This window comes from Entelurus aequoreus, linkage group LG08 (assembly GCF_033978785.1).
Source record: "Entelurus aequoreus isolate RoL-2023_Sb linkage group LG08, RoL_Eaeq_v1.1, whole genome shotgun sequence".
NCBI classification, from domain to species: Eukaryota; Metazoa; Chordata; class Actinopteri; order Syngnathiformes; family Syngnathidae; genus Entelurus; species Entelurus aequoreus.
The window spans coordinates 50,969,502-50,985,421 of NC_084738.1; the positions used below are offsets into that span (position 1 = coordinate 50,969,502).

At 40.9% G+C, this 15,920-nt stretch overlaps 1 protein-coding gene across 1 annotated transcript in view; it reads right to left on the reverse strand.

Annotated features, from left to right (window-relative positions):
* The window catches only part of LOC133656401 (gamma-aminobutyric acid type B receptor subunit 1-like), a 501,080-nt gene that overhangs the window by 280,223 nt on the left and 204,937 nt on the right, over nucleotides 1-15,920 (reverse strand). Inside the window, exon 5 of the mRNA XM_062057486.1 lies at nucleotides 10,547-10,732. Coding sequence (XP_061913470.1) covers nucleotides 10,547-10,732 — 186 coding nt within the window. The remainder of the gene's footprint in view (nucleotides 1-10,546; nucleotides 10,733-15,920) is intronic.

Genomic DNA, 15,920 nt, shown 5'->3' on the forward strand with positions numbered 1-15,920 from the left:
CTTTAAAATGTTCTGACTCAGTTGGAGCCAATCTATTGTTCTCGGGAGGTGGAAAAAACCGGAAGCCGATATGGATACGTCCACGCAGGCGCAAGGACAGCGCACTGCTGTGAAAAGGACACTTAAGGTTCAGTTTCGACAATGGGGTTCTCAGGTCCTGGGACGATGGCCCTGTAGGTGGTTCCCAGGTTTAACCCACCTGGCATTGTTGTATGTTGTTGTGTCTGCGAGTATGTGTGTGAGTCTGTTGTGTTTTCTATATGTATGTGTTTTTATGGGTTTGTTTATCTCCTCATTCCTTCCTCTCACGCTTCTGTTTCATCCCCTCCTCTTACCAGTACTCTCTGCAGTTTCCAGTTATCATGCATCAGCCCCCCTCCTGACCTGCTTGTATACATCAGCCCGTTCTGCTCTCCTAGTTGGACATGGTGAGGTATGACAAGCGCCAGTAATACACTTAGATTTGTTTCATGGAATGTGAGGGGAGTGGGGAGCGCCACTAAAATAGGGAGGGTCTTGACCCATTTGCAACACCTCAAAGGAGATATATTTTTCATTCAGGAGACCCACCTTCGCAACAGAGAGATTTCACGACTTAAAAGAGGCTGGATCAGCCATATTTTCCATTCAAAATTCAACGAAAGGGCCAGGGGCACAGCTATCCTTATTCGTAAAAATATTTCGTTCGAACTCAATCAAATTGTAGCAGACCCGGCTGGTCGTTATATTATTGTGTCCGGAAAGCTGCAAGGCACCCCAGTCATACTCGCTAGCGTTTATGGACCCAACTGGGATGACAGTTCTTATGTGACTAAATTGTTTACATCATTTCCGAACATTGGAAACCATTTTATCATTATGGGCGGGGACTTTAACCTGGTGCAGGATCCTGTACTGGATCGATCATCTAACAAACTGGCTCCCTTATCTAATTCAGCTAAAACACTAGATACTTTCGCTAAACAGTTAGGTCTTACAGACCCGTGGAGACATGCCTCCCCTACAATTAAACAATTTTCCTATTTCTCCCATGTACATCACACTTACACTCGGATAGACTTCTTTCTTCTCGACAATAGACTACTTTCCAAAACCAAAACATGTAATTACCATAGCATTGTAATCTCGGATCATGCCCCCACCTCAGTAGACATCAATATGGACACTCAACCTAGACCCCTTAAACAATGGCGATTCAACTCAGCCTTATTAGCAGAAGACCGTTATAAGAATTTCCTACAAGATCAAATTAAGTGTTTTTTCGAACTGAACGACTCACCAGAAATCGGAAGAGGTATACTAGGGAGACATCTAAAGCCTATATTAGAGGTCAACTTATATCTTTTGTTTCAAACCTAAATAAGACAGAGACCATTCAAATCACTGAGCTGCTCCGCAAGATTAAGGATCTTGACGATAAATACGCTTCAAACCCAGACCCGACACTATATAAAGAACGCCTTCGCCTACAAACTGACTTTGACCTTATGTCTGTCAATAGAGCGAAATTACAACTGCTCAAATCCAGACAACGATTTTTTGAATCTGGGGAAAAAGCTGGCAGGCTCTTAGCCCACCGGGTCAGGGAGGAAGCATCTTCGAGACTAATCACGTCTATTCGCTCTAACACAGGAGAACTACATACTGATCCAGCTAAGATTAATGAAACATTTGCTGCATTTTATACAACATTATATACCTCAGACTGCCCCCCTTCCTCAGATGAACTGTTTAGCGATAAAACATTCCCCCAGATAGAATGTGGGGCTGCGAGGGGCCTGGGCCAGCCCATTAGTGTCATTGAGATTACAGAAGCCATCAAATCATTACAGAGCGATAAGTCACCCGGCCCGGATGGCTTTAGTGCAGAATATTACAAAACTTTCTCCAGTGTTCTTGCTCCGGCTCTAAGAGACATGTATAATGAAGCTTTTCTGCAGCATCGCCTCCCAGAAACCTTATCGAGGGCCACCATTTCTCTCATCCTAAAAAAAGAAAAAGACCCCCTGCTTTGCAGCAGCTATAGACCAATTTCGCTCTTAAATGTAGATCTAAAAATTCTATCCAAGGTTCTCGCTCTCCGGCTCCAAAGGGTGATGCCTTCCATCATCTCGTTGGATCAAACAGGTTTTATGCTAGGCCGGCAATCCTCACACAACACTCGGCGCCTCCTAAACATTATCCATTCGCCAAACCCCTCGACCCCGGAGGTGGTAGTATCCCTCGATGCGGAGAAAGCCTTTGACAGGGTTGAATGGGAATATCTATTTGAAGTGATGGGTCGGTTTGGTTTTAATGAGGATTTCATTCTCTGGGTTAAACTTTTGTACTCGTCCCCAGTAGCTTCGGTACGTACAAATAATACACTATCCGCCCCAATTTTTCTTAAAAGAGGCACTAGACAAGGTTGCCCGTTGTCTCCATTACTGTTTGCTATTGCGATAGAACCCCTTGCTCTTTGGCTGCGCGCGGAGGCAGGCTTTAAAGGTATCACCCGGTCGGACACGCTGCACAAAGTCTCGCTTTATGCGGATGACCTGCTCTTGTACATCTCGGACCCTGCTAGCTCGCTCCCGGTAATATTTGACATTCTGGAGCGGTTTGGCACACACTCGGGTTACAAACTTAACTACCAAAAAAGTGAGCTGTTTCCGATTAATTCCTTAGCTAAACAGTTACCACGATCTTTAGCTGCATTCAAATGGGCACATGACGGGATTCATTACTTGGGAATCCTTATTACTCCGGCTATGTCTGATATGCTCCGGGCAAATTTTTTACCTCTAATTGAAAAGATGGAGAAGAACTTTGCCCGCTGGTCTGTTTTACCACTATCTCTCGCTGGCCGGATCAATCTGATCAAGATGATCACTCTGCCTAAATTCCTCTACCTTTTTCCAACATATCCCCATATTTATTACTAAATCATTTTTCGATAAATTAGACAAATCAATATCCAAATTTTTATGGGGGGCCGGATCGGCCCGAATCCGCAAGTCGGTCCTACAATCCCCCAAATCTGAAGGTGGGCTTGCACTCCCCAATTTTAGACAATACTATTGGGCGGCTAACATATAGAAACTCCTATGCTGGATGGATGGAGGCTCTCAGACCCTCCCGGCCTGGGTATCCCTCGAAACGGCGATCCCACACTCCTCATTGCACTCTTGCTTATGCTCATCACTCCCTTTCCCATTTAAAATTGAAGGCGCAAACACCATTGTATCGATCTCCATTAAAATATGGAACCAGCTACGTAAACACTTGGGTTTTCAGGGCCCATCTATATTGACCCCGCTACTTAAAAACCAATTATTTAAACCTTCCCGTACTGACCCCGCATTCATGACTTGGCACGATCATGGCATCACCACTGTGAAAGACCTCTATGCAGACGGAGTGTTCTCATCCTTCACTCAACTCTCTTCCAAATACGATTTGCCGAACTCCCACCTTTTTCGTTTTTTTCAGGTGAGGGACTTCGTAAAGAAACAGTTCCCACACTTTCCGAATCGTCCTCCGGAAACTCTTATAGATACATTGTTATCTTTGAGCCCTAATCATAAACAATGTATCTCTGTGTTATATACCTCTTTAAGTTCAGTTGCTCCAAACTCTCTATCAGTGATAAGAGCCTCGTGGGAGAGCGATCTTAATACCAACATATCCGACCAACACTGGGACTCTGCCCTGAAACTGGTTCACTCCTCCTCAATATGTGCCCGCCATAGTCTCATCCAATGCAAAGTAATCCATAAAATTCATTACACTAACTCAAAACTATCCAAAATCTACCCCACTGTTAGCAATACCTGCAATAGATGCAAACAATCTCCGGCCGACCATGTCCATATGTTCTGGTCCTGCTCTAAACTATGTTCCTTTTGGGAGGATATTTTTGACACGATCGGGAAAGCATACGGTCAAAACTTTCCCCCCAACCCATTATCAGCCATTTTTGGCGTATGCCTCGATAACATATGCCCGGTATCATTAAAACGCGCTGTTGCTTTTACGACCTTGCTGGCCAGGCGATTGATTTTGTTTAATTGGAAGCTGGCTCGCCCCCCATCACACGGCCGTTGGATTAGAGAGGTTGTCTACAATCTAAAACTAGAAAAACTTAGGTTTTCGCTAAAAGGCTCGGCTCAAGCGTTTGAAAGCTCATGGAGTCCTTTCTTGCTGTATGTCAACTCTCTTGATTTATCCCCAGACGCAGATGAGGAATAATCTCCCTTTTATTTATTATTATTATTTTAATTGTATTTTATTTTTATTTTATTTTCTCCCTTTCTCTCCTTTCAGCCTGTTTGTCTGTCTCTGGCCTCGTATGTGTGTGTGTATGTGAGGATGTCTGTCTTTGTCGTCTTACTTGTTATATGATTGTGCCATATGTCCCTTGTTGGTGTGACCTGAGTGGGGTAGGAGGGTGGGTGGGGATTTGGGTTTTAAGGGAAAGGGTGTGAAGAATTTTCTGACTTTAAAATTGTACTGTTTCGACTTGCACTTTTTTCTGTATTTGAAAATGCCAATAAAAAAAGTTGGATTAAAATACAAATCTGTGATCCACAATAGAAAAAGGAGAGAGTGTGGAATCCAATGAGCCAGCTTGTACCTAAGTTACAGTCAGAGCGAAAAAAGATGCGTCCTGCACTGCACTCTAGTCCTTCACTCTCATGTTCCTCATCCACGAATCTTTCATCCTGGCTCAAATTAATGGGGTAATCGTCGCTTTCTCGGTCCGAATCGCTCTCGCTGCATTGAAAACAATGGGGAAATGCGAGGAGCCTTTCAACCTGCGACGTCACGCTACTTCCAGTACAGGCAAGACTTTTTTTTTATCAGCGACCAAAAGTTGCGAACTTTATCGTCGATGTTCTCTACTAAATCCTTTCAGCAAAAATATGGCAATATCGCGAAATGATCAAGTATGACACATAGAATGGATCTGCTATCCCCGTTTAAATAAAAACATTTCATTACAGTAGGCCTTTAAGTGGTTTGTGACGCAGGTTGTACCTTGAAATAATCATATTGCAAAACAGTGTCGCTCATTGAAATGAGTGCTTGGTCCCTAAAATACTACAATTTTAAATGCCTTTTAAAAAGAAAAAACACACTCTTTAGATAAGATGTATTGTACGGAAAAACAACACAATAAAATGTACTCCAAAAAACTACAGTAGTTTTACAAAGTAATGAAATGATAATGTATTTATCTTGGTATCGCCTTCGAGCTGCTTCTCCGTCAAACACACCATCAGCAGCTTCTCCCTATTTGCACAAGCATTTTTTGTACAAGCATATTTTGTCCTTGGCTGGCATTTCTGACACCTTATGCTTCAGTTTAGTACAGACTAGCAGTGCAGCACTCTAAATTAGCTAGCTACTGTATATGTTTAGTCATGTTTTTGGATGATTTACTTTTTCAATTCAATGAATAGCATTCACTACTTCTTCTCAACACATGTTTTTACACTCACTTTCCTTGTTCCTATGTTGCAAAACAATGTTCTCAAGCTATAAGCAAATGCTAGCTGATAAGACTGGATTGTTTTATAGGCTGTTAAGGGTTTCGTTGCGCCAACATTTAAAGGGAAGTTACAGATATTGGACAAAGTTGATCGCAACATCGCAAATTCCTGGAGAGTCTGAAATACAAAATATTATCACACCACTACTATTCCCAAATTGATAGTAATAAATAGTAATATTTAATATTGAGAAGCTTATAAGGTATATAATATTAGTGAATCTGAATGTGAGTTACATAAGCTGTCTCTCACTGAAGGTTTTTTTGGGAGGCATTTTTAAGGCTTTACAACGGAGGTGCCTCTCTAAGTCAGGGGTGCACATTACGTCGATCGCGAGCTACCAGTCGATCGCGGAGAGTGTGTCAGTCGATCCATCGCCAGCCAGGCATTAAAAAAATAGACCTAAAAATTTGCGATCATCAATCTTTACCAAGGCGTCACTTTTGTCACTTATTGACATTCACGGCACCCGAGGGTCTTGTGAGATGACGATGGCTGCTGCAAGCTCAGTATTAAGAAAAAATTACCCTGTGCATAGCGAGAAACACTTTTTATTTCAACAGACTAATGGTGTACCTGCCGTCAAAACTCTAATGACCAACTGCACAGTTCCTGTCTTCATAATAAAAGGCCTGCTTCATCCTGCCTGCACTAACAAAATAAGAGACTCAGAAAGCTGGCGTGCACAAGCTAGCAAGTTACGGAGTTTGCCGCCAATGTATTTCTTGTAAAGTGTATAAAAATGAGTATGGAAGCTGGATATATAAGATGCCCACAGCCAACCACTTTTCTTGTGGTGTTGGACAGAAAGGAGGACTTTTTTTCTCCTCCATTTGAAAATGCAGACGTTTTCAGCACTACTTCAATCAGTGCAAGTCATCAGAATCAGGTAATACACCAACTTATATTCTTGTCTTCATGAAATAAAGGAATTAAACATGCTTGTATTATCATTAAACACATTTAACTTGTTAACAAAAATGTCTCTTTCATAAATAAATATAAGTTGTATATATGAATGAGGTAGATCACCTCGACTTGATCAATTGAAAAGTAGCTCGCCTGCAGAAAAAGTGTGTGCACTCCTGCTCTAAATGTTAAGGACACGGGGGTTTAGCCCCCAACCCTCTCTGCCCTTCCCCATTGAGTTAATAACTTTGTCCCTTATTATTGTGTTAATCAAAATTGTAAGATAAATGTCAATAAAACTAATTAATTGCACTATACAGTCGTTCCTCGTCATATCGCACTTCAAATATTGCAGCTTCTCGAAATAGCGAATAAAAAAAAAAGCATATTGTAAGTATTTTTGGCTTAAATTAAGTATTTTCAAACAATAAAAATACATATACAACAGTAGTATTTGCCACTGGATAAGACTAAACCAATCAGAGTGCGCTCTTCAGTATCGTGACCACGAATTGGCTCAGCCTCAGTTAGCATTTATACAATATATTGGTATAAAAGAGTGCAAAAGTGACTACCGTATATTTCGGACTATAAGTCCCAGTTTTTTTCATAGTTTGGCCGGGGGTGCGACTCATACTCAGGAGCGACTTATGTGTGAAATTATTAACACATTACCGTAAAATATCAAATAATATTATTTAGCTCATTCACGTAAGAGACTAGACGTATAAGATTTCATGGGATTTAGCGATTAGGAGTGACAGATTGTTTGGTAAACGTATAGCATGTTCTATATCAGTGGTCCCCAACCACCGGGTCCGCGGACCGATTGGTACCGGGCCGCACAAGAAATTTAAAGGCCTACTGAAATGATTTTTTTTTTATTTAAACGGGAATAGCAGATCCATTCTATGTGTCATACTTGATCATTTCGCGATATTGCCATATTTTTTCTGAAAGGATTTAGTAGAGAAAATCGACGATAAAGTTCGCAACTTTTGCTCGCTGATAAAAAAAAAGCCTTGCCTGTACCGGAAGTAGCGTGACGTCACAGGAGCTAGGATTCCTCACAATTCCCCGTTGTTTACAATGGAGCGAGAGAGATTCGGACCGAGAAAGTGATGATTACCCCATTAATTTGACCGAGGATGAAAGATTCGTAGATGAGGAACGTTACAGTGAATGACTTGAGAGGCAGTGATGGACGTATCTTTTTTCGCTCTGACCGTAACTTAGGTACAAGCTGGCTCATTGGATTCCACACTCTCCTTTTTCTATTGTAGATCAGATTTGTATTTTAAACCACCTCGGATACTATATCCTCCTGAAAATGAGAGTCGAGAACGCGAAATGGACATTCAGTGCCTTTTATCTCCAAGACAATACATCGGCGAAATGCTTTAGCTACGAGCTAACGTGATAGCATCTTGCTTTAACTGCATATAGAAACAAAAGAAATAAACCCCTGACTGGAAGGATAGATAGAAAATCAACAATACTATTAAACCGTGGACATGTAAATACACGGTTAATGCTTTCCAGGCTGGCGAAGGTTAACAATGCTGTGCTAACGACGCCATTGAAGCTAACTTAGCAACCGGACTGCACAGAGCTATGCTAAAAACATTAGCTCTCCACCTACGCCAGCCAGCCCTCATTTGCTCATCAACACCCGTGCTCACCTGCGTTCCAGCGATCGGCAGAAGGACGAAGGACTTCACCCGATGCGTTTGGCGGCCCGGAGACGTAGGAAGTCAAGGTGAGGTCGGCGGCTAGCGCGGCTAGCACGGCTAGCGCGGCTAGCACGGCTAGCGCGGCTAGCGCGGCTAGCACTCCAACAAAGTCCTCCTGGTTGTGTTGCTGTAGTCCGCTGCTAATACACTGATCCCACCTACAACTGTCTTCTTTGCAGCCTTCATTGTTCATTAAAAAAATTGCAAAAGATGTCCAGAATACTGTGGAATTATGAAATGAAAACAGAGCTTTTTGTATAGGATTGTATAGGGGTACCATAACTTCCGTTACTCTGACTTCGTCACGCGCATACGTCATCATACCGCGACGTTTCAGCCGGATATTTCCCGGGAGATTTAAAATGTCACTTTATAAGTTAACCCGGCCGTATTGGCATGTGTTGCAATGTTAAGATTTCATCATTGATATATAAACTATCAGACTGCGTGGTCGGTAGTAGTGGCTTTCAGTAGGCCTTTAAAAAGAAAAAAAAAAAAAAAAAAAAGTTTTTATTTTTTTTTATGAAATCAACATAAATAACACAATATATACATTATATATCAATATAGATCAATACAGTCTGCAGGGATACAGTCCGTAAGCACACATGATTGTATTTAATTATGTAAAAAAAAAAAAAAAAAAATTTTTTTTTTTTTTTAAATACACCCCCACCGGTCCGTGGGACAAATTTTCAAGCGTTGACCGGTCCGCAGCTACAAAAAGGTTGGGGACCACTGTTCTATATGTTATACCGTAATTTCTGGACTATAAGCCGCACCTGACTATAAGGCGCACCAGCTAAATTTAGGGGAAAATACAGATTGCTCCATATATAAGCCGCACCCTATAAGCCGCAGGGTTTTGATGTGTAATTACCGTAGTATATAGGGGTTCCTGCTACCACGGAGGGGATTGTCGGGACAGAGATGACTGTTTGGGAACGCAAAGCGTCCCATTTATTAACAATAAATCTTTCAATCATTCAATCAAACTTTCACATCTTTGACAAGGCGAACAGCATTCATGCAGAGTACAAATAATACAACAGTGCAAAGTAATACAAAGTGCTCGCCTGTACGTTATCAAAATAACCAGCCTACCGGTATATGAAAAGTCAGTCTTTAATCATTGTGTCATCGTCTTCCTCCTGTGTACTAAAACCACCGAAATCCTCTTCGTCTGTGTCGGAGAAGAACAGGCCGTATATAAGCCGCACCCTTGTATATACAGGGACCAGAACGAGGGGAAAAAGTAGCGGCTTATAGTCCGGAAATTACGGTAGTTATTTGAATGACTCTTACCATAATATGTTATGTTAACATACCAGGCACGTTCTCAGTTGGTTATTTATGCGTCATATAACGTACACTTATTCAGCCTGTTCACTATTCTTTATTTATTTTAAATTGCCTTTCAAATGTCTATTCTTGGTGTTGGGTTTTATCAAATACATTTCCCCAAAAAATGCGACTTATATATGTTTTTTTCCTTCTTTATTATGCATTTTCGGCCGGTGCGACTTATACTTCCGAGCGACTTATACTCCGAAAAATACGGTATGAGTGATATTGCATGTCTGAAGTGCTCTCATAATATTGCTATGCACTAGCTATGTTTATAATTAATTCCTACTTTGGGGAAATTAATTTACCACAGACAGTCCAGGAATCAGTTCACAGCAATAAACAAGGGTAATGTTTGGTTTTACACAAACTTATTAAATGATAAATGGGTTATACTTGTATAGCGCTTTTCTACCTTCAAGGTACTCAAAGCGCTTTGACACTATTTCCACATTCACCCATACACACACACATTCACACACTGATGGCGGGAGCTGCCATGCAAGGCGCTAACCAGAAGCCATCAGGAGCAAGGGTGAAGTGTCTTGCCCAAGGACACAACGGACGTGACTAGGATGGTAGAAGGTGGGGATTGAACCCCAGTAACCAGCAACCCTCCGATTGCTAGTACAGGCTTTTCCTGCAATGTCACTAATAACTCTTTGAACTGTCATCAAATCTCCTATACACATCAAAGCAATCTGTACGTCAAATATACTGTATATATGCGTAAAATTAGAGCTGTAAACGAATGGATTCAATAACGATGATCTCTCGCACCTTTACACGATGAAGTGAATGGACACTAACATATTTATGATCATATTTAAGTAAACAATAACAGGTTATATTCATTATTTATTTAAATTCAAATAATAGCCACTTTATATGGAATTTTCAATCACTTATATTTAAGCCTCCCTCAAATAGGCCTATATTGAATTAAACGACATTGTTTAAATGAGAAAATATTTTGTTTTGTACAGTTTTGCAGAATATAAGAAACAATTGAGAGAGACTTACAGTGGCACACTGGTTTGGGCGTATCCCACTTGCCCAACTTATTGCACTGTGTTGCGTTTCGGCCCATCAAGACGAAGCCAGGGAGGCAGCTATAGCGCAGCACGGTCCCCTCCACTGGGGGCCCCATGGGCCAAGAAGCCACTTGACCATTTTCCAAAGACATCCACATCCGAGCACATAACAACACTAAAAGAGAAAAACAAATAGGTCATATGCATTATTAGGTTTCCATCAGTGTAATATTTAACATAACCACTTGGAGGCAGCAGAGTAAAATATTTTTTAAAAACTGAACCCTTACATCAACCCTCCTCTTTTTTTAGGCATTTTACTGGGCGACAGTTGCTCAGGAGTTAAGGCAGAGTGTCCAGAAACCATAGTGTAGATGTTTTTTTGTTTTTTTACTGCTGCGGTGTCTTTGGGCAAAACACATTTGTCTACCTTGTCTGTATTGCTGTACAAACTTGTGTATAAATCTGAAAAATGTTTTGTGGTGGTCAACAAGGCCTTGATAAATCCGATTCCTTATTATTTAGTCCGTCTAAAAGCAGACTGACAAATAGTATACTTACTAAGATTTGACACAAAATTCAAGTAGCAGATACATACACTGCATTTGCAAAGTGTTTACAGCGCTTCACTTTTTCCACATTTTGCTATGTTACAGCCTTATTCCAATATGGAATAAATCAATTGTTGTCCTTTAAATTTTAAAGAAAATAAACCATAATGACAATGTTAAAAGTTTTTTTTCTTTCTTTATTTTTGCTGATCTATCATCACAGTATTTGCTCAATACTTTGTTAATGCACCTTTGGCAACAATTACAGCTTCAAGTATTTTTGAATATGATGCCACAAGCTTGGCACACTTATATTTGGGCAGTTTCTTCCATTTTCCCCTTTGCAGCACCTCTCAAGCTCCATCAGGTTGGATGATAAGCTTTGGTTTTCGTCCAGGATGTGTCTACATCAAAGCTAAATGCTGTCTTTCTATCTGTGTGCTTCTAATTGATTTACAGCGTTCTTTATTCCTCCTCCAACACATTAGTAGTCTTATCGAACTTACAAAGCACCCGCTCTCTGTTCCACGGCCTCACTTTCAGCTGGCCAGTTGCTAAGCTAGCGAAGCTATGCTAGTCCCGGTCCGAAGCTAGAAGCTACTGCGCTCCAAAGACAGCAAGAACTCGACTCTGTGAAACAAACAACTTTAGTATGGCTCCCTGTTCTTTGTGCACCTTTCTCATTGATATGTTGGCTCTACTAGAGCAGTGGTTCTCAAATGGGGGTACGCGTACCCGTGGGGGTACTTGAAGGTATGCCAAGGGGTACGTGAGATTTTTTTTAAACGTCTGTCAAAAAGAACTGTGAAAAGAAATGCAACAATGCAATATTCAGTGTTGACAGCCAGATTTTTTGTGGACATGTTCCATAAATATTGATGTTAAAGATTTATTTTTTTGTGAAGAAATGTTTAGAATTAAGTTAATGAATCCAGATGGATCTCTATTACAATCCCCAAAGAGGTCACTTTAAGTTGATGATTACTTCTATGTGTAGAAATCTTTATTTATAATTGAATCACTTGTTTATTTTTCAACAAGTTTTTAGTTATTTTTATATATTTTTTTCCAAATAGTTCAAGAAAGACGACAACAAATGAGCAATATTTTGCACTGTTATACAATTGAATAAATCAGAAACTGATGACATAGTGCTGTATTTTACTTCTTTATCTCTTTTTTTCAACCAAAAATGCTTTCCTCTGATTAGGGGGTACTTTAATTAAAAAAATGTTCACAGGGGGTACATCACTGAAAAAAGGTTGAGAACCACTGTACTAGAGGACCGTGTCCTCCAGTTAGAGCAGAGTAATTTCATAACTGACTAGCCTAGTTTGTAGCAGTCCTAAACGGCCTACAAGCCAGGCTGAACCGGTTGAGACACATAATAGATTTAGCCCTTTAGCTAGTCCCACGCCCCAGTCTACTGGACACCACACCTTAGTATTAAGGGAGTCCATCACCCGGAACATACAGTTTAGTAAACCAGCCATAATTAAGTGTATTCCCATGGCCAGAGCACCCGACATTGAAGCTAGTCTTAGGGAGCTAACTCGCAACAGGCCTAGTAAACACGTACGACAGGCTAAATACACCACTAGCTACACGATCATAGTTGCACACGTTGGCTCCAATGACACTAGGATGAGACAGTCAGGCATTACAAAGGGGAAAATAGCTCAGACTTTTAATCTCGCTACAAAGATGGCTTGGCATCGAGTGCTTGTCTCTGTCCCCGTGCCTGCAAGAGGCAATGATGAGCGGTATAGCAGATTAGACTCACTTAACAAGTGGCTGGCTAGTTTTTTGTAGAGAACAGGGACTAACGTTTATTGATAATTGGCTCTTTTTCTGGGGCAAATAGGGCTTGCTGAAGAGAGACAGCCTTCACCCTAACAGGGAAGGCACCATTACTCTTCCTAGCAAAATAGATTACTGTTTGAGTGACTAACTACACTAGAGCAAGCACACAGGCAACTACAGTGCCTGTTAACCCGGGTGAGGAGTCAGTTAAGATAGAACTAACCAGCGTAAGGCTGGAAAATTCCTGCACAAAAAGTGTTTCTCCTAGCATAATACACAACTAACATAATGTTTTTTCTGTGGTGACTGTGCCAGAGTTGGACATGCATTCCACTGAGGTGGCAAATTATTAAGCGTTAAATCTACCACAGCACCAAGCAAATAATCTCAATATCCTCATCATATCAATTCCTAGATGTGACCCTTATCACTTTCCTCTGGTACTGTTCCCCTAGCATTCAAAACAACGGCTATTCGTCCTCTGCTCAAAAGATATAACCTATATTCTGACCTCATGGTAAACTACCGCCCCACCTTCCCTTTTTCTCAAAAATCCTCAAAAAATGTGTTGCACAGCAGCTGGATGAACACTTAGCGTCTAACAATCTCTGTGAACCCTTTCAGTCCGGTTTTGGAACAAATCACTCTACTGAGGCTGTCTAAGTAGAGTGATCGTAAAAGTGACTAATAATCTATTGCTAACTATGAATGCTGATGTGTCTTCAATGTCGCTGATCCTTGATGTTAGCGCTGCTTTCATTACCGTCTATCATAACATTCTATAAGCAGGGCTCGAATTTAACCACGGCACTGTCACTTGCCCATACTGCCCTAAAAAATTGACCAGCATCGACGGTAAGAATATGCCGTGACTGCCCTTGTTAATGGATGAGGGATGTAATGGTAAACGGTATAATTATCATTCACGATACAATTCCCGACGGTTAGTAATACTGTCTAATTTTTTAATTACCGAAAAAAAACGTAATTTATTAATGCATTTTAGGCAACACAAAGTCAGGCGCATGCGCACTAGCGTCGTTTGGCTTGTTAACCATGGTGGACTTACTACACGGACTTTGCTCCAGTGATGTCTCCTTGGAGAAAACAGAGCCAAGCGCTTGGTTTACGAAATTTTCCCTCGCTTCCCGGCGTGCGTTAAAGAGCGCAATGCTGTCAGATGGCGAAAGGTGTGGACAATATTGGAGACAGACGCACTTGTCCCCACACTAAAAGTATACAGCGAAGGAGAAAACTATGTGATGTTGCTTTTATTTTCTCAAAACAGCGTCCATCAGCTGCTGTGACTGAGAGTTAATGATGTGAGGAAACATGCAGCAGGTGATGTGTCGTGAACGTCGTCACAACTTGTTTATAAAGTCTTTAGATTGTTTACTGGGATGCTCACTCGTCCTTTATTTAACTGCAAAGTGCATCAGGGTTCAAATAACATCAGTACTAGCTAAAGTGTTTTGTCATTTCATCGAACTGAACGCAGGCTGTGAAGATTATGTATAAGGTGTGAGAGGTATCATCACTCTTGGTTTTTTTTGTTGGCCAAACTGTTGCACTGAACCACTAGGAGGTGCTGTGATAGAAGAACAAAGCTTGTTTATTAGACTGGTTTTATATTGATATCAAAAAGTAAACACCATGTATGTTTTACATTATTTGTGTTTTTTTCATGTCACAAAGGTATTACTTCAAAAAGCATTCTTGTGACACAGCCTTTTGTTAATATTTTATTGTGTATAGTTAATTCCTATACAACATATTTCTGCTCAAACTCTTAATAGATCTGTCCCGTTACAGCATCTACATGTAAATGTAAATGTACATAACCTAAAAAATACAAATAAAAAACAAAAAAAACCTGTATGTACCTTTCAGCATTAAAGGCCTACTGAAATGAATTTTTTTTATTTAAACGGGAATAGCAGATCCATTCTATGTGTCATACTTGATCATTTCGCGATATTGCCATATTTTTGCTGAAAGGATTTAGTAGAGAAAATCGACGATAAAGTTCGCAACTTTTGCTCGCTGATAAAAAAGCCTTGCCTGTACCGGAAGTAGCGTGACGTCACAGGAGGTAATATTCCTCACAATTTTCCTTTGTTTACATTTGAGTGAGAGAGATTCGGAGCGACAAAGCGACGATTACCCCATTAATTTGAGCGAGGATGAAAGATTTGTGGATGAGGAACGTTAGAGTGAAGAACTAGAGGCAGTGCAGGACGTATCTTTTTTCGCTCTGACCGTAACTTAGGTACAAGCTGGCTCATTGGATTCCACACTCTCTCCTTTTTCTATTGTGGATCACGGATTTGTATTTCAAACCACCTCGGATACTATATCCTCTTGAAAATGAGAGTCGAGCACGTGAAATGGACATTCACAGTGAATTTTATCTCCACGACAATACAGCGGTGACACACTTAGCTACTGAGCTAACGTGATAGCATCGTTCTCAAATGCAGATAGAAACAAAATACATACATCCCTGACTGGAAGGATAGACAGAAGATCAACAATACTATTAAACCATGTACATGTAACTACACGGTTAATAATTATCAGCCTGGTAAAGCTTAACAATGCTGTTGCTAACGACGCTAAGGCTAACTTAGCAACCGGACCTCACAGAGCTATGATAAAAACATTAGCGCTCCACCTACGCCAGCCAGCCCTCATCTGCAAGGACTTCATCCGTGGGTTTGGCGGCTAGCATCGGCTAGGCGTCTGCTAGTCCTTGTTGTGTTGCTACAGCCAGCCGCTAATACACCGATCCCACCTACAACGTTCTTCTTTGCAGCCTCCATTGTTCATTAAACAAATTGCAAAAGATTCACCAACACAGATGTCCAGAATACTGTGGAATTATGAAATGAAAATAGAGCTTTTTGTACGGGCTCCGAATACTTCCCTTGTCCTCGTGACGTCACACGCATACGTCAGCATAATAAAACGTTTTTAACCGGAAGTGTAGCGGGAAATTTAAAATTGCAC